Source organism: Muscardinus avellanarius (genome assembly GCF_963383645.1).
Source record: "Muscardinus avellanarius genome assembly, chromosome: 6".
NCBI lineage: Eukaryota > Metazoa > Chordata > Mammalia > Rodentia > Gliridae > Muscardinus > Muscardinus avellanarius.
Window position 1 is genome coordinate 53,605,330 of NC_137791.1, and position 22,704 is coordinate 53,628,033.

At 36.7% G+C, this 22,704-nt stretch overlaps 1 protein-coding gene and 1 pseudogene across 2 annotated transcripts in view; one reads left to right on the forward strand and one right to left on the reverse strand.

The window, feature by feature from the left end:
* EIF4E (eukaryotic translation initiation factor 4E) overlaps positions 1-22,704 on the forward strand; it is a gene marked incomplete at both ends in the record, with an annotated part of 43,696 nt that overhangs the window by 16,931 nt on the left and 4,061 nt on the right. The window contains 4 exons of the mRNA XM_080697543.1: positions 10,920-11,026; positions 17,178-17,273; positions 20,316-20,379; positions 21,028-21,141. Of these exons, the coding sequence (XP_080553669.1) occupies positions 10,920-11,026; positions 17,178-17,273; positions 20,316-20,379; positions 21,028-21,141 (381 nt within the window). The remainder of the gene's footprint in view (positions 1-10,919; positions 11,027-17,177; positions 17,274-20,315; positions 20,380-21,027; positions 21,142-22,704) is intronic.
* Positions 13,031-15,564, reverse strand: LOC308264491 (large ribosomal subunit protein eL6-like; annotated as a pseudogene). Its single transcript has 2 exons — positions 15,485-15,564; positions 13,031-13,742 (listed from the first exon to the last, which is right to left on the reverse strand). The product of its transcript is annotated as a large ribosomal subunit protein eL6-like (transcript).

Consider the following 22,704-nt stretch of genomic DNA (forward strand, 5'->3'; position numbering starts at 1 on the left):
CTCATAGATCACTATTGTTCTGTGAAGGGTAAGGTTAAGCATAAGAAATAATATAGGCAATAGAGGAAAATTTTATATGTGATATACATGTGTAGATCACCTTTCTTTCTTTCTTTCTTTCTTTCTTTCTTTCTTTCTTTCTTTCTTTCTTTCTTTCTTTCTTTTTTTTTTTTTGGCGAGTCTGGGAATTGAACCCAGGGGCATTCTACCTCTGAGCTAGATCCCCCTGCCCTATTTTTTATTCTTTATTTTGAAGCAGGGTCTCATTGAGTTGTAGAGGACCTCACTAAGTAGCTGCAGCTGTCCAAGAATTGCGATCCTCCTGTCTCAGCCTCCCAAATATTGGGATTACAAGCATGCGCCACCACGCCTGGCTTTTTTCTTTCTGAAATGAATCAAATAGCATACTTAGCAATCTCTAGCCACACACTATGCCTTGAATAAATATTAGGCAAGTCAAGCAACCATACAGTTAAAATTTTTAGGTACTCTTCGTAAGTAAAAATGTATTATTATGGAATGCTATACCAAACCCAAACACAAAGTGTATTTTATTATTAAAAGACTCAGAACAAAAATGCTTTCAGGTTGCTGCTTATGCATAAATTTATTTTGTATCAGAACATTTAAATGCTTTTCATTTATTGATTAATTTGTTCCTGGCAGTAATCCTGAAAGTACTGTACCCCTTTAAGATAAGGAAACTGATGCACAGGATTCCAACCTGGATAAAATGCCTCTAGAGCATAGGTTCCCAGATTTATTGGATTACCATCAACCTTTTCAGGAAAAAAATTACTCAGCTCTCCCTGGGTACTTCTGCCCCTCCCCCTTATTTTTATTAATGTTGTCTAAATGGTACCTGAGGCTGGTTTGCTCTAACATACTCCCCTTCTGAGTGGGTTTAGGGTTAGTATCACTGACTTTGGGATTTTATGCTCAGTAGTGTGTGGTCTGACCCCAGCGTATCAAATCATGGTGAAAAAAAATTTTGTGTTTTGTGGTACTGAAGATTGAGCCTAGGGCCTTGTACATTTTAGGCAAGCACTCTACTACGGAGCTATTTCCCCAGTCCTTTTTATTTTTTGAGCTAGAGTCTTGCTAAATTGCCCAGGCTGCCTTGAACTTGTCATTCTTCTGCCTCTGCCTCTCCTCACTAGTGAAATTAACACACACTTTTTATTTTTCAAAAGTAAACTACCAAGCTATTGCCTTTCTAAAATGATAAATATGAAAAGTGTACACAAAATGTAATTAAGTTTCACCAGATATATAATTACTGCCAAATTGCTATAAACTTTTCTAAATATTCGCCTTCCATTTTATGCTTTAGCTTTTCTGAAGACTAACCATTTATGGACCAGTAATGGAACACACTTTGAGTTAGTTTCAGATCAATATTAGTGCCAAGGGAACTGTTGACTTAACAAACTGTTGACTTTTATGACTTCTAATTAAGGGTTAGTGATGTCTCTTTCTGGGGGACCAATCCTGGAAGTCTCTTAGAGTAAATATTTGTTGTATGAAGGTAATGGAGGACACAAATGGGTAATCTGAGAGGGGTGGCTAATCAGTATTTCTAGAAGAGATTATTTATATATATGTTTGGATTGAGTGTTGGTAAGAAATTTGAATGTTCTGGAAAAGGAACTTTGTTTTAGAATTGTTGCAAAATAGATTTGAACATGATGATAATTTAAAATTTATTCAGATTTATTAGGGAAAGCACCAATAATGCTAAATCTGGGGAACATTTAGCTTTACAATATTTGGAGTGTCTGGCAGGTCTGATAATGTGTGCTAATTTTTGCAGAATGTGGCAAAAGCTACCTGATATTGTTTGTAGCTGGTTGTTAAATTTGTGTAACTCTTGCTTGGCTTTTTTTCCTTCTGTTGCTATTAACAGTCTACTGAGCCCCAGGATCACTGACCATTATTTTTGGAACATCATAACACTCAGCAAACCTAAAACCAGGTTTAATACTTCACAGTATTAAATTAATTATCTTCTTTGTGTTCTCTTGCCATCTATATTTCCATATTTAATTTCTTTGACCTGCTAGTTAATGGCTTCCACTGCTCACAAAATGAAAAGTACTCTTTTAGCATGACCTTAGGCCTGTGTTTAGTTTTGCGAACCTGTCTTTCAGTATAGTGGTTATTGTCTTCTACATAAGCATAGCACGGTCTCATGGCTTTCCCTCCCTATTCTACTTACCTGAGTTGTGTTATGTCGTGAGTTTTCACGGGCAGATTAGGTTGTCTTTTAGATTAAAAATGTGTTGGATTACTTTAGCAATAATCTATTAGCCTTTGCTTTGTTGTCCAGGTGATTAGTAAACCTAGAAATACTTGTAAAATATTGACATTTAAAGTGTTATTTTCAGTAACATTTGAGCTGGGAGACCACCAGAATGACAGAATACAGAGAGGCATATGGTGTGGCATTGCAGTGAAGAGTTTTTTTTGTTGTTGTTGTTTTGTTTTGTTTTCCCAGAACTGGGGATTGAACCCAGGGGAATTCTACCTCTGAGCTACACCTCCCCCCCAGCCCTATGTTTGTTTGTTTGTTTGTTTGTTTGTTTATTGCGGGTCTGGGGATGGAACCCAGGGGCATTTGACCTCCACGCTACATTCACTGCCCTATTTTTCTTTTTCTTTATTTTGAAACAGGGTCTCACTAAGTTACAGAGGGCCTCATTAAGTAGCTGAGGCTGTCTGCAAACTGCAGTCTTCCTTTTCTCAGCCTCCCAAATGCTGAGCTTTATTTCATATTTTGAAACAGGGTCTCACTGAGTTGCAGAGGGCCTAAGTAAGTACCTGAGGCTGGCCATGAACCTGTTCTCCCATCTCTGCCTCCCAGGTGTTATGGTGTTACTACAAAACTGTGCCAGTGTGAGATGTAACTGTGAGTTCTTGTTCTTAGTTATCTTGGAAAAGAATAGCCAGAACTCTTTTTTTTTTTTTGCTGTAAGCTTAAGTAATTTTATTATTACAAAGGCAGAAAGAAGTAACAAATTAGATTAAAGTACTACGCCCAAAGGGAGGTACGTGTAGTGAAGTAACTTGAAAATAAGTTACCGAAGTTTTGGATATAGAACAGTTTTTATAAAGAATTTTATCCTGTATCTTTGCTTAACCAATCATCATCCTGACCTGAGTAGATCCGCCCCTTCTCTGAGGTGAGTCTTTTGATATGGAGATCTTACATCCTGTTTGATCAAAAGTCTTCTTCCTATAGGTGTAAGCTCAAATCTTTTAAGACCCCAAAATGTATTACCTTGATAATCCTTGATTATTGAAGTCAGAGGTCTCTTGGATGTGGGATCCTCCCACATCCAAGCCTGTTAGAAGTTACTTGTCTTTAAAATGCAAAGACCCTCAGCTACCTCTATTTTCTTGCTAATCACCCTTGGTGAGGGGAACTCCGCAGGGTTCCTCCCCTGTCTGAGTGCCCACCTGCACCCACTGATTATTTTAAAATTAATGCCAAAGCATTTGAAGTCCATAGATTTTAAAATTAGTATGAAAGATGTTTCCTAGTACCGCCACACAAGTACTGGGATTACAAGTGTGTGCCACTATGCCTGGCTAGAAAAGCATTTTATAATAAGGGATGTCTCACTCAACAGTCAGAATTTTCCAATTTGCAATAATTTATGATACTCTTAATTGCAAGACCAAGAATGTTAATGAATGGTTGATACTGAGCTTTTTAGTTTAAATTACTGCTAGGAATGTAATGTTAAGTAGAAAATGGTTATTGCAAAATGTACGTTAAGTGAGAAATTTGTGCTGAGAAAATATCTCCTTTTATATATGGTTTTAATATTAAATGCTTTCATTAGTGATTTTCATCATTAAGTAAATTCTAGATCTTATTGTTAGATTTGGTCAGTACTATTTGAGAAAGTATTTTGATATAGTGAATATGTTTTGTGTTTCATCTTGGAAATAACTACCTATTAAAGTTATTTTACTTTATTAAGAAAACTTGGAAAGTTCACGTAAGTTTAAAAATTTGAACAAGAGACTATTAAAATATAGATAGTATCTTAAAAAGATAGAGGCTTCCATACAAGCTTAAGTTTAAAATTTTTTTCAAATATGTACTGAAGGTGGTTGCCTGGGGCCAATAAACATTTTTATGGTGTTTCAGAACATTTACTATGTGATATTCTATAATCTTACATGTAAAAGTTTTTGTAGGTTCAAGGACAGCTTTAGCAATGTAGTGAGATTCTAAGCAACATAGACTGTTTCAAAAAGGAAAATAAGCTGGGTGTGGTGACGCATGCTTGTAATCCCAGCATTTGGGAGACTGAGACAGGAGGATCACGGTTCGCGGACAGCCTCAGCTACTACTTAGTGAGACCCTTTGCAACTCAGTGAGACCTTGTTTCAAAATAAAAAATAGGCTGGGCGTGGTGGCTCACGCTTGTAATCCCCACGCTTGGGCTTGGGAGGCTGAGACAGGAGGATTGCACAGGTTCGAAGCCAGCCTCAGCTACTTAGGCTCTCAGCAATTTAGTGAGACCCTGTTTCCAAATAAAATATAAAAAAAAATAGGTCTGGGAGTATAGCCCGGAAGTAGAAAACCTCTGGGTTCCACCCCCAGTACCACCAAAAACATAAAAAAAAAAAACCATAAAAAGTAAAAAATAGGACTAGGGGTGTAACTCAGAGGTAGAATGCTCCTGGGTTCCATCCCCAGTACCCGGAGGGGGAAAAAAAAAGCCATGTGTGATGGTGCACGCCTGTATGCGACAGGAGGACCACAGGTTCCAGGTCGGCCTCAGCAACTTAGCAATGCCTTCGGCAACTTATCAGGACCCTATTTTAAAGAGGGCTGGGGGTATAGCTTGTGGGTAGAGTTCCCCTGGGTTAAATCCGTAGTATATCACACATGAATACACACAGATAATAAAAATATTTAAAAGTAGTATAATTACTGATACACGTTTATGTAAAAATGAGTAGCTAATTATAGTATGTATTAGAAGTACAAATTTATCACCTACTTAAAGTAGGACTTCTAATTCAAAGGAGCACTTTTAAATTCTAGTAACTGCCGTGCAGTGCTTTGTGCATGTCTTTCACTATCAGTATGAACTGCATTATGATTGAGACTAGAATGCACCAATAAAAATATGAAAATTATTCTAGGCTTCTCCTGAGTAATTGCCCACTTTTAGTGCCCATGTATTCACATCATTCTAATGGTTAAAAGGATAGAATAATAGAAAAGTAGTGGGAAAGTATTGAGTTAGAGGATGACATACTGGACACAATGAAACTTGTGATTATTCATATTTATTCCTTTTTTAAATATGGTGCTGAGGTAATAGGTTTAAATTATTTATTTATTTATTTATTTTTTATTTTTGGTGGTACTGGGGTTCCTGGAAACCCTTCTACCTCTGGGCTACACTCCCAGACCTATTTTATACTTTTTATTTGGAAACAGGGTCTCTTAAGCCAGCGCACGCTGCTGGCTTCGAACCTGCGCAATCCTCCTGTCTCCGCCTCTCAAGCACAGGGATTACAACTGCGCAACCACAACTGGTTAAATCTTTTGAAAGTATGGTTTATAATGAGGATTCTGAGCTTAATAAGAAATTTGAGAGAATTTATAGCACTATAGGTTGAGCATATGAAACTTGAAAAGCTTTAGTTACTCATGACCCCAACAAGTAGAATATTCCACACCTGACCTTATGTGGCAGATTGCTGTCACTGGAGCACAGCACAGTTTCTTCATTATCCCCAAGGGGAGAAATTCTTCCCAGCCCCTTCAGCTTCATTATGAACTTTAATGCACAGAACTTCTAAAAATATTGTTTAAAGTTACTTTCAGGCCTTTTTTTTTTTTTTTGGTGGTACTGGGGGTGGAACCCAGAGGCTTTGTACTTCCCGGCTATACTCCCAGACCCATTTTTTAATATTTTACTTGGAAACAGGGTCTCACTAAGTTGCTGAGAGCCTCACTACGTAGCTGAGGCTGGCTTCGAACCTGTGCGATCCTCCTGTCTCAGCCTCCTAAGTGCGGGGATTACAAGCGTGCGCCACCACACCCTGCCACCTTCAGGCTTTTAAAAAATAGACTATATTTGAAACAAATGAATTTCGTGTTTAGACTTGAGTCCCAATCCCAGGATCTCATTATATATGTACATATATTGCAAAATCCCAAAAATTTGGAAATCGGAAACATTTCTACTCCTAAGCATTTTGGTTAAGGGATACTCAACCTCTACTTAACTGCTTTATTTTACAGGCATACCCAACTTCACAAACCCACATACATCCACATAAACCCTTCCATAGAATTATCATTACTTTTAAACACTGTAAAATTGTATTATTGCTCCTTTAAATTGTTAGTAATCTTTTTTATGTTTAGCCGAATGCTTGCTGTTCTGATGTTTGTCATTCTTGTTATTTTGTGGTTTTGGAGTGTGTGTATTGTCTTTGTGCTATGATTAAACCCAGAGACATTCTACCTCCAAGCTAAATATCCAAGTCCCTTTTATCTTTTCTTTTGAAGCAGAATCTTGCAGAGGTGTTGAAGTTGGCTTCAAACCTGCAATCTTCCTGTCTCAGCCTCCCAAGTATTGGGATTACAGTTATGTACCACACCGCACTGGGCTCTGATCATTGTCATTCTTTTTTGCATCTTCAGACTCCCATCTGGGATCAAACTTCTACAAACTGAAGACGTTCCTTTGATTTTCCTCTTACTTTGAATCCTCTGTGGGGGAATTATGACTGTGTGGGTGTGGAGGTATGTCTTGATTGTCTTTCTGGCTGAAACTGAGGGATATTTTTCCTAGACATCAAATTCTAAGATCTTTCAGCAATAAGATGTCATTCTGTTGTCTTAGTTTCTGTTGAGAAGTTAGCCATTGTTGTTTCTGTGAAAACTTTTTATGTGTGTGTTTTCTGACTATATCTGATGTAACCGTGTGTAGTTTTGTTTACATTTAACTGCTTTTACTTTCCTGAGTGACTTGAATCTGACTTCTGATCAGATTTGATAATTTTTTCTTTTTATGTATTACTTCTGTCCCATTTTCTCTCTTTATTTTTCAGTCTTTTAACCATGTTCCTCATATATCTTACAATTTACTTTTTCCCTTTTCTCTTTCAGTTTGCATTTTTACTTTTTTGGATATGCCTTTAAGTTTGCAAGTCTTTATTCTGCTAAGCTTATTGTATTGTTACACATTCATTGAACACTTAATTACAAATATTATAGTTGACAGTTCCAGAGTATCCATTTGATTCTTTCTAAAAATAAATTTAGACTTTAAAAACTACTCCATCTTCATCCTGTTCCCCATCTTCTATTTTACTTAATAATTATAGTTACCAGGTCTTTGTTTGCAAAACTCGAATCTGAATGATCTTTGGGTGTCTTTTTTTTTCAGGGACAATTTAATCTCTTGACCATTGGTCACTTTCTAAAAGTTCTTTGCATACCTAGTAATATCTGCTTGATTGCTACATATTGTAGTAAATATTTATGGAGATTCAATATTATCTTTGGGTCTCAGTAAGTTATCATCTTTGGAACAGTACAGTTTGGGTTTGGAGGCAGTTAATTTACAGGTGGATTACCTTGATACTTTGAAGGGTGTTTGTTTTGAAACAGGATCTCACTGAGTTGCAAAGGACCTCACTAAGTAGCTGAGGCTGTTCATGAACCATGATCCTCCTGTTTCAGCCTCCTAAATGCTGGGGTTACAAGTGCGCGCCACCATGCTCAGCTGAAGGTTTGTTTTTATGGTTTTTAAGTGTAGTTTAGTTTTGCCTTATTGATAGGATTTAAATTAACTGATGAGCAAATGGTGGTAAATTTTTTTTAGGGGCTTTATGGGTGATTAAGCCCATGGGCGTTATACTTTAGAGCTACACCCTTGTCCCTTTTCATTTTAGTATCAAGGACTAAACCCAGGTACATTCTACCTCCAAGCTCTGTCCCCCCCCCTTTATATTTTCTTTTTTTTCTCTTTTCTTTTTTTTGGGGGGGGTGGTGGTACTGGGGTTCCTGGAAACCCTTCTACCTCCGGGCTACACTCCCAGACACCTATTTTTTTATATTTTTATTTGGAAACAGGGTCTCTTAAGCCAGTGCGGCTGGCTTCAAACCTGGGTGATCCTCCTGTCTCTGCCTCCCAAGCGCGGGGATTACAAGTGTTCGCCACCACGCCCGGCATATTTTTCTAATTTTGAAACAAGATTTTCCTAAAAGTTCCTGAGGTTGGCCTCAAACTTGAGATTCTCAGTGGCCTCCCAAATACCAAGATTATGGCATTTAAGATACTTGATTTGTGTGTGTGTGTGTGTGTGTGTGTGTGTGTGTGTGTGTGTGTGCGCGCACGCACTGGTTATGGAACCCAGGGGCATTTTATCTCTGAGCTATATCCCCAGCCCTACTTTTTATTCTTTATTTTGAAATGGTCTCACCGAATTGCAAAGGACCTCACTAATTGCTGAGGCTATCCACAAATCACGATCTTCCTGTCTCAGCCTCCCAAATGTTGGGATTACAAGCGTGCGCCACCACTCCTGGCAAGATACTTGATTTTTAAGACATTGATATTGTATATAAATTTTAGGGCCTTAACTATTCTATCTAAACATTTAAATTTATTCAGTTATTAATTCCATAAGTTTCTGTTGGGTTAAGTACTGTGGTCATTTTTTGGCAGTACAGTTGTGAGCAAAATCAAGGCATAGCTCTAAGTTATTTTATATGCCAGTAGAATAAGTTAAGTTGATAAGAAAAAAATACATTGTGTAAAATGAGTACCTTAGTATCTATCTGGTTTGAAATCTTTTAGAACATGTATGTCTAATTGGCATATTTTGTTATCTTAACATACATCCCTGGCTGTTGTTTTGCTGGTCTACTTTAAATCTGATTCCCTTGGTTAGAGTGCTTGCTTAGCATACACAAGGCTGTGGTTTCAGTTCCACAGTAATGCAAAAATCCCTAAAAGACAGAACCCTGATACCCAGACACTGCCCTTTTTTGTTGTGTCAGCTTTTTTTCAGCTTCTGGTGCCTTTCCTTGGCTATGTTTTGTTAATAACAAATATATAATAAGGCGAAGAGCTGTAGGAAGGAATGTGGTGAACACCTGTCTAAAAGTATCCCTAAGTTCCTTTTCTTTTATGTTTAAGTGACAATATTATGCCCAGGACCAAAGAAGAATTATGTTTAAGCCAATATTTACCATCTTTACTTAGGGCCTATTGAAAATGGACATGAAAGCAAGGAACTTTTGTATCATTGGCTTGATAACTTTACAAAGTTTTTCATTTATTTTTTTGTCCTTGCAATATAGTTGTTATGCTATTTTAACTTTATAGTTTGAATCTTTTTCTAATTCCCCCACAATATATACAGTACTTTAATATGATAACGTGTTAAGAAAAAGAGTTGGCTTTCCCAGATCTGGTGTATAATCTATTAGAGTCTTTGGGTACTGATGATTTAACCCAGGCCAATCTACCTCTCAACTACACCCTAAGCCCCTTTTTTATAAAATTTATTTAGTTGTTGTTTTTGAAACAGAGTCTTGCTAAGTTTGCTGAGGCTGGTCTCTAACCTGCCATTTTCCTGTCTCAGCATCCCAATTATTGAAATTATGCCACCAGTTTGGCTTATTACAATCTTGAGAGTTAAAATGGGCAAGCAGGCCGGGTGTAGTGGTATATGTTTGTAATCTTAGTACTTGGGAAGCTGAGACAAGAGGATCACAGATTCAGAGCCAGTCTCAGCTACTTAGTGAGGCCCTTTCCAACTTAGCACGACCCTGTTTTCAAAATAAAGAATAAAAATAAATGGGGTTGGAGGTGTAGCTCGGTGGTAGAATACCCCTGGGTTTAATTCCTAGTACCACAAAAAATAAAAGGGCAAGTAGGATGGTGACTGCACATTTTATAAAAATTATATATATATATATATATATATATATATATAATTTTGTGGTACTGGGAATCGAACCTAGGGGCATCATACCTCTGAGCTACATCCTCAGCCCTATTTTTTATTTTTTATTTTGAAACAGGGTCTGAGTTGTGAAGGGCCTTGCTAAGTAGCTGAGGCTTTCTGCAAATTGTGATCCTCTAATCTCAGCCTCCTGAATGCTGGTATTACAAGGGTGCACCACAACACCTGGCTTAAAAATTATATTTTTAAATTTGAGAAACATAATGAAGAGATAATAGAATACTGAGTCTGGTTCCTTTCTTAAGGAGATTTTTTTTTTTTTTTAATGAAGTGATTTGCTCCAAATACTTCTTCCTAAAAAAAAAAAAAAAAGATATTAGCAGCGGGGCGTAGTGGCGTACTTCTCGTCATCCCTGCGCTTGGGAGGCAGAGACAGGAGGATCGTGCAGGTTTGAAGCCAGCCTTGCTGGCTTAAGAGACCCTGCCCCCCCATATTTATTTATTTATTTATTTATTTATTTATTTATTTATTTATTTAAAATAGGTCTGGGAGTGTAGCCCGGAGGTAGAAGGGTTTCCAGGAACCCCAGTACCACAGAAAGAAAGAAAGAAAGAAAGAAAGAAAGAAAGAAAGAAAGAAAGAAAGAAAGAAAGAAAGAAAGAAAGACAGACAGACAGACAGACAGACAGACAGACAAAAGATTAGCCGGGCATGGTGGCTCACTCTCAGCTACTTAGCAAGGCCCTCCACAACTTAGACCCTGTTACAAAATAAAGAATAAAAAATAGGGTTGGAGGTAGAATGCCTCTGGGTTCAGTCGCCAGTACCACAATAAATAAATAAATAAATAAATAAATAAATAAATAAATTAGCATCATTGTCTCAAATTTATTTCAAATATCACTGATATAGGTATGTTAAGAAATTTAAAATATTGTTTTATATTATTTTCTACTAGGAAACCACCCCTACTCCTAATCCCCCGCCTACAGAAGAGGAGAAAACAGAATCTAATCAGGAGGTTGCTAACCCAGAACACTATATTAAACATCCTCTACAGAACAGGTAAGCTTTCTGACTTAGGTAATAGGGCAGAATGGTGAACAGGGCAGTTTTAAAGGGAAAATCAGATAAGAATGGTTTTTGATATGCTCAGGTTGAGGGGTTTGTTTTCATTTACTAACCAATGATCTACAGGCAGTTTTATGTGTGAATGTTAAGCTCAGAAAGAACTAGGTGAAAGGTTGGTTTGTAAATCATCAATGTGTTGGTGATGATTCAAGCCAGTGGTAGTAAATTAGTTCTCTTAAGAACTTGATTCATGACAAACACCTGGAATATCAGAACATAGAGGAGTTTGTTGAGGTAGAATGCTTATCAAGGATGTAGGATGCCTATAAAGATGATGGTAGAGTGAAGGAGTTATGGAAACCAGGAATAGTTTATTCTAAGGATAGGATAGTGAACAGCATATGTGCCCCAAAAGTCCAAAAAAGCAAGGTCTTAAAATACCCATTGGGTTGGACAAAATGAAGTTCCTGTAAACTTACAGGGAAGTTCTTCAGTATAGAAGGTAGAATAAGAAAATAGGGCAGTTTGAGGAGTGAATAACACCTATACATATCTATAGAACAAAAATAGGTAATTTGAAGTTGGAGTGAGAAAAGAGGTAGGAGATGTGTAGGCTAGAGGTTAGTTGACAGTATTTAAGGGACAAAATGGGAGAAAAGGGAAGAAATTGTTTTCCTAGTTAACAATATAGTAGGAAGTTGAGTAATAGTTCATTACATGGTTTCTCCTAATATCACCCACTCCTTTCCAATATATTTTTGCTTTTACTTACTGTTTTTTTGGATTACATAGTGAACATTGACTTTACAGAAAGCTGATGGTGGGAAGAAAACAACAGCAACTCAGAAATATTGTAAGATCCTGGAGAAAAGTTAATTGGGATTAACTTCTGAGGATCTTAACATATTTCAATTCATTTTGTTGTCTTTTGAAACTTTTTTCTGTGCAGATCTTTTACTCTCTTTACCAGAAGGAGTCCACATACCTGTTTATAGTTTAACCTATCTAAAAATATAGTATTAAGCTGGGCATAGTGGTGCACACTTGTAATCCCAGAATTCGGGATGCTGAGAAGAATTGTGGTTTGTTGACAACCTCAACTACTTAGTGAGGCTGGGATAGTAGGATTGCAGATTGAAGGCTAGCACACAGTACCTTAGGTAGATTGTTTTAAAATCAAAAGGGCTAGAGGTACAGCTCAGTAGTAGAACTCCCCTGGATTAAATCTCCAGCATCACCTCCTCCCTAAATAAATTTTTTGACTCAGTAAAAAACAATTACCAGGGAATTTATTCTAAAGATACTTGCCTATCTGTATGCATACTTAAGATTCCTTACAGCAGTATTGTATATAATTTACAAAACCAAATACTCAGGACAAAATACTGCACTGGGTAGCAAGAGATGGATGATTTTTCTAGACTGATCAAAATATATTATCTGTTAACTGTATGTATAGTATGTTCTCTTTTGGCTAAGAAAAGGGGGTAATCAGTTATAACCATTTACTGTTTATGTTTAGATTGTAAATACACAAGAACTTATGGCTGTGATTATAGAAGAGAGGCTGAGAATTGAGCAGATGGAGAAATGGGTGTTCAGTAACTGAAGTGGAGGACAGTGGTTGGAGGAGCCCTTAGTTGTTTCTTGCCCATGTGTGTTTTAGCATCCACTTGGCCAGGGATGATTGAGAAAATAAACCACTATTTATGTTTATATTTTATAAAATATACCAGTGAGGCTTGGTGAAACAGCTGGGAAGCTAGACACCAAGAATAAACCTGAAGCCAAGAATGCCAATACAAAGCTGAGGAGAATCAGGTGCCACTGGTAAATGTGTCCTCCAATCCCACTCTTTAGAGCAGAAGCAAAAATTCCATTGTCCTAGTAGGTTTAAATCCTCTTCCTCCAGAAGGGTAAGAATTTGTTTTAAAGACAGTACATAAATAAAAGAACACAAAATTAATCAGTTATTTAATTAGGTTCTTGGTAAGAAACTTAGAGCACTAATATGTGAGTATAAATTCCATTTGTTAGAGCAAAAATGAATTGCATGTAGCCTTGGATCTTTGCTTTGATTTTTGGTAAAATTTGAGTCCATGGTTTTTGATCAGCCTGTACTGCTCTGTTATCTCATATTTTTCTCCATGATAAAGATCTCACTTTGCTGTTGTTCAGGCTTCTGTAGCTGCTGCTTCTTGAAGTAAGCATCAGCAAGTTGTGTGGAGATTTTTGATGTTGCTGATTATCAGTGTTTGTGGAGGTGATGATGACAAATATCTGGGGTGTTTTATGCAGAGGATCTTGATTGAAGGAAGACGGTCCAATTACAAGAAGCAAGCCTCTACTCAGCTGTTTTGGGAAAACACTCTATTGCCTGAGTGGTGCCCAGTGAGGATGATCAGGATGGTCACAGAAGTAATGCTAGCTTGGAGTTTTCTCACATGCTGACCAAAGTTTTCTTTTCTTTTCTTTTCTTTTTTTTTTTATTGGGTATGGAGACTGCCTCAACAGGTTTTGTGACACATCTTCAGTAGGATAGTATATAAGCATTTTGCAAAGCTTAACCACCCAGGTACCATCCTTTTGGTCACCACCAACTAGTTTTGTTACAGTATAAGAACCTTTTTTCTTCTCAACCTTGGATTTAGCAGCCGAACGCTTCCTCTTGTATATGGGCTTTCTGGAATATTTAGCAGATTGAGAGTATCTGCCAGTTCTTAATCAGGATTGGGTTCCAACTACAATGGAGTTTCCCTTTCTCTGGCTTCTTAGTCTTCGGATTTACCCTTTACCCCTTTTTGGTACTGGGGATTGAGACCCAGGGGGCTTTCTACCTCTAATCTATACCTCTTGCCCTTTTTATCTTGAAACAGTCTCACCAAATTGCTGAGGGTCTTGCTAAGTTGCTGAGACTGGCCTTGAACTTGTGATTTTCCTGTGTTAGCCTCCAGGTACTGGAATTACAGGCTTGTGCCACCATGCTGAAACTGACATAATTGTTACTATGACAGTTCATGATAAAAAGGATACAGTGGCAACTAATATAGTTTGATACCTCTGTCTTCCATTTTTGCTAAGGCATCAGTAGATTTATCCTTCATGGTTTTTGTACCATTGTGCAGATCTCAACACTAAAAGATAAAAAGTATCTTAGCATTATATATGCAAAAGAGTCTTGGGGTCCCTTGGTTCTGCAAGCTGTACTTTCAAAACTAGTTTAGTTGCATGTTGTTAGATACTTTAGGATGTTTCCAGTTTCCCCAAAATTGAAAATATTTTAGTTCAAATATTTTTGTCTAGTTACATTATTTTCTTAACATAAAATTTTATATATGTTTAATGGCTGAATAAAATTTTCTTTAAAATACTAAATTATTTTAGCAGGGCATGGTGGTGCACGCTTGTGATCCCCGTGCTTGGTAGGCAGAGACAGGAGGATCATGTAGGTTTGAAGTCAGCCGCACTGGCTTAAGAGACCTTGCTTGCAAATAAAAAGTGTAAAATAAGTCTGGAAGTGTAGCCCGGAGGTAGAAGAGCTTCCAGGAACCCCACTACAACCCCCCCCCCCCAAAAAAAAAAAAAACCAGTACCAAAAAAAAAAAATTATTTAAAAAATCCACAGTATGATATTTGATCTTTTGGGTTTTTAAGTTTTTCTGCCCTTTCTCCCCCCCACCCTCTATAAGGTTGACAAATGTGGACAGATTACCTAATTTGCATCCCCCTGTCCTATTTTTTAAACTTATTATTATTTTTTTCTTTTTGGTGGTACTGGAGATGGAACCCAGGGGCCTTCTACCTCCGGGCTACACTCCTAGACCTATTTTATATATTTTTGGGAAACAGGGTCTCTTTAAGCCAGCTCAGGCTGGCTTCGAACCTGCGCGATCCTCCTGTCTCAGCCTCCCAAGTGCAGGGATTACAAGCGTGTGCCACCACACCCGGCTTATTATTTATTTTGAAAGAGTCTTACCAAATTGCGGAGGGCCTCACTAAGTAGCTGAGGCTGTCCGCAAACCATGATCCTCTGGTCTCAGCCTCCCGAATGTTGTGCCACCACACCCGGCTTATTATTTATTTTGAAAGTCTCACCAAGTTGCGGAGGGCCTCACTAAGTAGCTGAGGCTGTCTGCAAACCATGATCCTCTGGTCTCAGCCTCCCGAATGTTGGGATTACAAGCGTGCCCCACCACTCCTGGCTTCAAATAATGTTTTTATTGATTTTTAAAAAATTGAAATTTCAGCTGGGTATGGTGGCACATGCTTGTAATCTCAGCATTTGGGAGGTTGAGACAGGAGGATCTGGGTTTGTGGCCAGAAACTACTTAGTGAGGCCCTGTTTCAAAAATAAAAAATAGAGCTGGGGTATGGCTTGGAGGTAGAATCCCCTGGGTTTCATCCCTAGAACCTAAAAAAAAAAAAAAAAAAAAAGTGAAATTTCCCTTTTACTTACCTTTGTTACAGTCATCTGGTGGACTGGTATCAGACTCAGTCCCCTTGATGCTGAAGTCCCTTATATAAAATAGCATGGTATTTTCATGTAACCTTTGCCTATTCTCTTGTATGTCTATATCAGTTCTACATTGCTTATAATACTGACTACAATGTAAAGAGTTGTCATATTGTATATAGGGAGTAATAATAAGAGCCCCCCCCCCACCTCCACCCGAATTTTCCATCTGAGGTTGTGGAACCTAAGGTTATGAAACCTACAGAGATACTAAGGATTTACTCTATTATATTTTAGAGAATATTAAACTTACTTCTTCTAAAGGTGAATTATTTGGGGATAATAACATTAGAGTTTAATAATGTTACATGAGTTTTTTTGGTCAACTTATAGAAATGCAACATGTAACATCAAGTTTATATATGCTATTATGTATTTAGTAATAGAACTATTTTAGCTGCCAGATGTGATGGCAAGTATCTGTAATCCCAATGCTTGGAAGCCTGAGACAAGAGAATTGAAGTTTGAAATGAAGCCAGCCTAAGCAAGTTAGTGAGATCCTTAGCAATTAGCAAGATGCATGAAACTATTAGGTTTTTTTTTTTTTTTTTTTTTTTTTTGCAACAGTCTTGCTAAGATTACTGAGAGTCTTGCCAGGCTGCTGAGGCTATCCTTGAACTTGGAATCCTCCTGTCTCAGCCTCTCAGTGGTGGTGCATGCTTGTAATCCTAGTACTTGGGAGGCTGAGATAGAAGTATTGCAGATTTGAAACCCTCAGGCCCTCTGTGACTTAGTGAGACTCTGTTTCCAAATAAGAAATAAAATTGGGCCTGGGGTTTAGTTCAGAGGTAGAATGCCTCTGGGTTCATTCCCCAGTACCACCCCCTCAAAAAAGTAAGTACAGATATATAGAGGAAGCTATGCATTATTTGAGAACATATCTTTGCAACAGTACTCAGTCTTTTTATTTTCCCAGTTGTGTGTTTGAATAAATGTAGAACCACATTTAAGAGTTTCTTCTTAGCGCTTCCCTATCTTTTTGGCTAATAGCTAATCCTTCTTCTCAAAATTGAGCCTTCTTGTTCTTCACATTCCTTTATGATTAAGTTCTTCTGCTTTCTTTTTCTTAAATAACTGTGCCTGCTTGTCTCTGTTGTAGTAATAGCATATTATAATTGTCGCTCTGCTACATTTCTTTAAACTTCCCCAAGGGTCTCTCAGTATAGCAGGGAATCTGTTATATTATAGGTATAAAGTATTTATTTATTAATTGTAGTGCTCAGTATTGAACCCTGTAACTCACATGTACTAGATTAGCATTCTACCACTGAGCTGTATCTCTACCTGAAATTCTATTTTTTAAATGAATAAAAAATAAAGAAAACTGTTCATTTGCCACTGTAACAACTACAATTGCAAATTCATGTAAGTGAAATCATACAACTTTTGCCTTCTTGTGACTTCTCTCATTTAGCATCAAGTCATTGGACTTTATCCACATTATATCAAATGTCTGAATTTCCTTCCTCTTTAAAGCTGATTAATGTTCCACTGTATATTAATACACATTATTTATCCATTCATCTGTTGATGGGAGTTTGGGTTGCTTCCACTTTTTGATTATTTGTGAATAATTCTACTTTGAACATGGGCATACTACTACCATTTTTTGACACTTATCTTTTATTTTAGATGGGCACTCTGGTTTTTTAAAAATGATAAAAGTAAAACTTGGCAAGCAAACCTTCGACTGATCTCTAAGTTTGATACTGTTGAAGACTTTTGGGCGTAAGTACTCATTTGTTTTAGGATATTTGTGGTCTTTAATTGTGTAGTTTTTTACTTAAACTTAAGTCAAATTCACAAAATGAAGGGTGAGGTGAAGTTTTTGAATATTGACCTGTAGAACTTTTGTTTGTTCATGTCCTTACAAATGTTTAAATTGGTAATTGATTATGCCTCATCGGTTTTAGAAACTTCCATCTTTTAGGTCTGAATATTCCCATTCCTTATTCTTCACTCGAGAATCTTTTCTTGTCCTAGACTTTTTTGATAAGTTGGAAATTACTTGCCTTTCTGATTGTTTAGATTGTAAAACTCTTTTTTACAAGAAGTTTTGATACTCATTCTCTAAAGTTCTTTTTTTGGTATTGAAACCAGGACATTACACATACAAGGCAAGTATTCTCTCCCTGAGCTACATCCCCAGCACCTACAAAGTTAATTTACAATGTCTTAATTCACTTTGAGAAAGAACAGGGAAATACTATTTGAGGACATGAAAGATAAAACCTATTAAAAACATGTTTAAGAGCTTTGAGTTACCCAGCAATTTTCTAAATACTCTTTATACATCTGTATTTTAGATTATAAAAGTGATAAATTAGTGATGCTACTCTTATGTTTTAATGTAATCCCTTGAATGTATTGTATCCACACAGAAGAATCAGTCATGGTCATAAAATTCATATGTATATACTTTGTAAAGGGCAAAACAGTACTCTATTTCCAGTGCTTGGCCTATAACAGATATTTAGTATGCCATGGCACCACTGAAAAAAGCAAAGCATAGAACAGTTACAGTAAACTATAAATTCGGAGTTAACCATGTTAAGAGTGGTAGTTGTGTGTGTGTGTGTGTGTGTGTGTGTGTGTGTGTGTGTGTGTGTGTGTTTTAAGCTGGGCATTGGGGCGCACACTTGTAATCCCAGAGCTTGGGAGGTTGAGGCAGGAGGATCACATAAGTTCGAGGCCAACCTCAGCTACTTAGTGAGCCTCTCAGCAACTTAGTGAGCCTCTGTTTTCAAATAAAGTATTAAATAGATCTGAGAATATAGCCCAGTGGTTAGAAGCCCCTGGCTTCCACCCCTAGTACCACCAAAAAACAAAAGTGGTAGTGTTTTTTTGTTGTTATTTGTTAAAAGAATTAACTTTTAAAAAAAAATAATAGATCTAAGCGGGGCATGGTGAGGCATGTTGTAATCCCAGCACTTGGGAGGCTTAGACAGGAGGATCGCACAGGTTCGAAGCCAGCCTTGGCTACTTAGGCTCTCAGCAACTTGTTTCCAAATAAATTATTTAAAAAAAGAAATAGGGCTGGGGCTGTGAGGTGTCCCGGAGATAGAAAAGCCCCTGGGTTCTACACCCCAGTACCACAACATCCAGCAACTTAGATCCTGTTTCCAAATATAAAACAGGTCAGGGGTGTAGCCCAGAAGGCCCCTGGGTTCTATCATGTATCACAAAACAAAACAAAATAATAGAACTATACTTACGCCCTAATAATTCATAGATCTGGTTGTCTAGGAATATTGTGTTTGTTCTGCTTTGCCCTTCAAGACATCAAATGATTTGTTAAAAATTAATTTTATTCACCATTAAATAACTTTCCAGTCTTTTTCACAAATAAATCTCTCCAGTCTCCTGCAGAGGACAAGGAAGAGTCTTAACCCTTCTCTTCTCAATTAGATTTTCATTTATCTAGTTTGGCTTTCCCTATATAATTGTATTTCTAACTCATCCTTTAATTACAACATTGCCTCCCTCACACTTTAGTTATATGTGAACAATGTCATTTTGCAGTGGATTCTTATCCCATAATTTAGAGAGCTCAGTATTTTATAAATATCCAAGTTATTTTTTAACTTCTCACTTTTTTCCTAACTGATTTAGTATAAACACAACCATATTGAGTCCTTTTTATTTGTGTATTCTTTTTATTCTGTTGTAGCATTATAAATTCTTATTTTAAACTTTAGAGACCTTAGAGAACTGTGAAGGAGAAAAGAAACAGTAAAATGAAGCATTAGTCTATCTTGAATGCCACTGAAAAAAGTCACTCCAACACTATCCTTTTATTATATGAAATTAGTAGTAACATTGCTGCACTTTAGGTATGTGTAAGAATTATTATTTAGTAGTGTCACCATTTTTAAAAATAATTTTGCTGTAAGAGACTATAGGAGATCAAATTATCAAAGCAATCTATCTTCAGACAAATAAATATCTAAGTCATCTCAAATGTTATTCTGCTATTTTGTATTTCAGAAATAGTTTAGGAATATAGATTTTACCATATATAATATTTTCGTAAGTTCTTCAAGTAATTATTTTGCCCACTAACTAGTAGCAGTATGTAGTGTTAGGAACAGTTAATCTCTTCTACTCTTGAATACCTGCAAGGATAAAAATATTGACTTTCAGTCACACAGTACTGATGGCCACATAGTTCATCTTTTTTCTTGGTGTGTTTTTCTGCATGTTTGTGAACAAACAACTGTTTATTAGCCTTATAAATTTATTTACTTAAGGCAACCTCACATGCTTTTAGTTTCTTATATATGCATATATGTGTATTAGTTAATCAATGTATTGCAACATATTTTAACCAATGTATCAAAATGTATCTGTCAGAATAAAATCATTAGAAATAGTTCTTGAGCTAGGTGAGGTGGTGTACACCTATAATCCGGTATTGAGACCGAGACAAGAAGATTGCAGGTTCGTGGCCAGCTTTAGCAGTTTAGTGAGGTCCTCTGTAACTTAGTGAGACCATGTTTCAAAATTAAAAAGTTAAATAGGGTTGGAGGTGTAGCTCAGAGGTAGATTGTCTCTGGGTTCAATCCCCATTTTCTCCCCCCCCCTTTCACTCATACACACAAACATACACATGTTCTTGAAAATAGTTTGTAGTCATCTCAAAAACTGACTCCATAGAAAAACAAATATATGTGAATTTTTATCTGCTTATTTTTCGTCATATTTTGAGTGTTCGTTTGTAAGCACCTAGACTTAGTATGTTTTTTTTAATTGTCCTTTTCTTTTACCTAGTCTATACAACCATATCCAGTTGTCTAGTAATTTAATGCCTGGCTGTGACTACTCACTTTTTAAGGTATGCCTAATTGTTGATTCCTTGCGTTTTATTATAGGACTGGACCATTCAGATATTCATTATGAAATATTACCACATAACCATGATGTGCAGGCTAATAATTGGCTTTACTAGGCTTTTAACATCAATATAGTTTTTTCTGGTATGAATAAAAGAAATCAAGAATATTACTTTCTGGGTACATATTGAGATTGAGTTTAATGAAAGCTTTGATTATCCAGTCCAGTCTCTCTGTGTATTTGAGTAGACTGAGTTTGTCAGGCATTCTTAACCTGGGGTGAAAGGGTCATCCTTGAGATATTTATAAATGGATTTTCTCAGATGGTAACTGAAGTTACATAATTTTTGCATGTGTTTTCTAGGTATAGATGTGTATGTAGTTACTTCCAAAAGGTGTCTGCTACTCAGAAAGTTTAAGAACTTCCATATTAAATGAAACTCAAGCTAATGAGTGACAAAATCAGAACTCAAATTCTGCAGTCTCGTGTTCCTGGTTTTTTAAGTCTTTTATGCTTTAATAAACTATGCCAGTGGCAATTTATGAGAAATAAAGTAAAAGTTGATGGTGATGTTGCTTGCTCATTCTAAAGATTATCTTCTTTAAGTCAAGGTTACAATACTGTCTAATAGAGTATTCTTCCCCTGCAGGATGGTATTGAGCCTATGTGGGAAGATGAGAAAAACAAACGGGGAGGACGATGGCTAATTACATTGAACAAACAGCAGAGACGAAGTGACCTCGATCGCTTTTGGCTAGAGACAGTAAGGTTTCAAAATTATAAAACATTTTTAGAATATTGATACTTAGATTACATTACATATTACTTTAGTTTCCTTAATTTAAGAGGAAATAGAGATGTTCACACTAAAAAATCAAAATTATAAAACATTTTTAGAATATTGATACTTAGATTACATTACATATTACTTTAGTTTCCTTAATTTAAGAGGAAATAGAGATGTTCACACTAAAAAATCTCAATTAGGAATATTGTTTTATCCTATTGATTCCTGTATATTACATGTTAGTATAGCCATACATTCTACTATAAGTCTTATAAAGTGATTGGCATTTAACTCCTACCGTATGTAATAAGCTCGCCCTGGATATTTCATTAACTTAAGAATTATAGACTCTTATTTATTTATTTATTTATTTATTTATTTATTTATTTATTTAGCTGGGTATGGAACCCAAGCAGCATTCTGTCTCTGAGCTATACTCCCAGGCCTATTTTTAAAATTTTTATTTTGAAACAAGGTCTCCCTAGGTTGATGAGAGTCTCACTGCTTGCAGAGGCTGTCATCGAACCTGTGAACTTTCTGTCTTAGCCTCCCAGATATTCCAAGTATTGGGATAATACATATGTGCCACCATGCCCAGCTGAACTGTTTATTTTAAATGGTTAAATTGTTAAGTTTTAATTTACCATGAAAAAAAGAACAAGTTTTCATGAAAAATAAGAACATGGCAGTATTGTCATGAATAGCTCTTTTCCTTATCTCATTAATATTTGTTTGCTTTAACAAGTATAGGCAGCAGTAGCGCAAATGGATATTATTAAAATAATTCAACCACATGTTTGCTGTTATCAATTGCCTAATTTGCTGGAAAACATTTAAATCTGAGGGGTTTTTGCGCGTGCGCGTGTGTGTGTATGTGATACTTGGATGGAACCCAGGGTCCTTCTATCTCCAGGCTATACCCCCCAAGCCTATTTTGTTTTTTTAATTTGGAAACAGGGTCTTGTTAAATTGCTGAGAACCTCACTAACTTGCTGAGGCTAACTTTGAACCTGTGATTTTCTTGTCTTTAATCTCTTAAGTACTAGGATTATAGTTGTGTGCCACCATGCCCAGCAAAACTGAGGTTTTTTTTTTTAAGTCTAGGCAGATAACTATATACATAAGGAAACTTTTAGACATTTTAAAAAGCAAATCCTGAAGGTAGGCATGTTGGTGCCTGCCTGTAATTCCATTACTTGGAAGGCTGATACAGGAAGATCACAGGTTCAAGGCTAACCTCAGAAACTTAGCTAAATTCTGTTTCAAAATAAATAAAATGGGCTGGGGGTATAGCTCACAGTGCCCCTGGCTTCAATCCCTAGTACCACAAGAAAAAATAAAAGGCCAATTTTTTTTTTGTGTGTGTGGCATTGGGGGTGGAACCTCAGGGGCATTCTACCTTTGAGCAACACCCCCAGCCCTATTTTTTATTCTTTATTTTGAAACAGGGTCTCACTGAGTTGCAAAGAGCCTCACTAATTAGTAGCTGAGGCTGTCCTTGAACCGTGATCCTCCTGTTTCAGCCTCCCAAATGCTAGG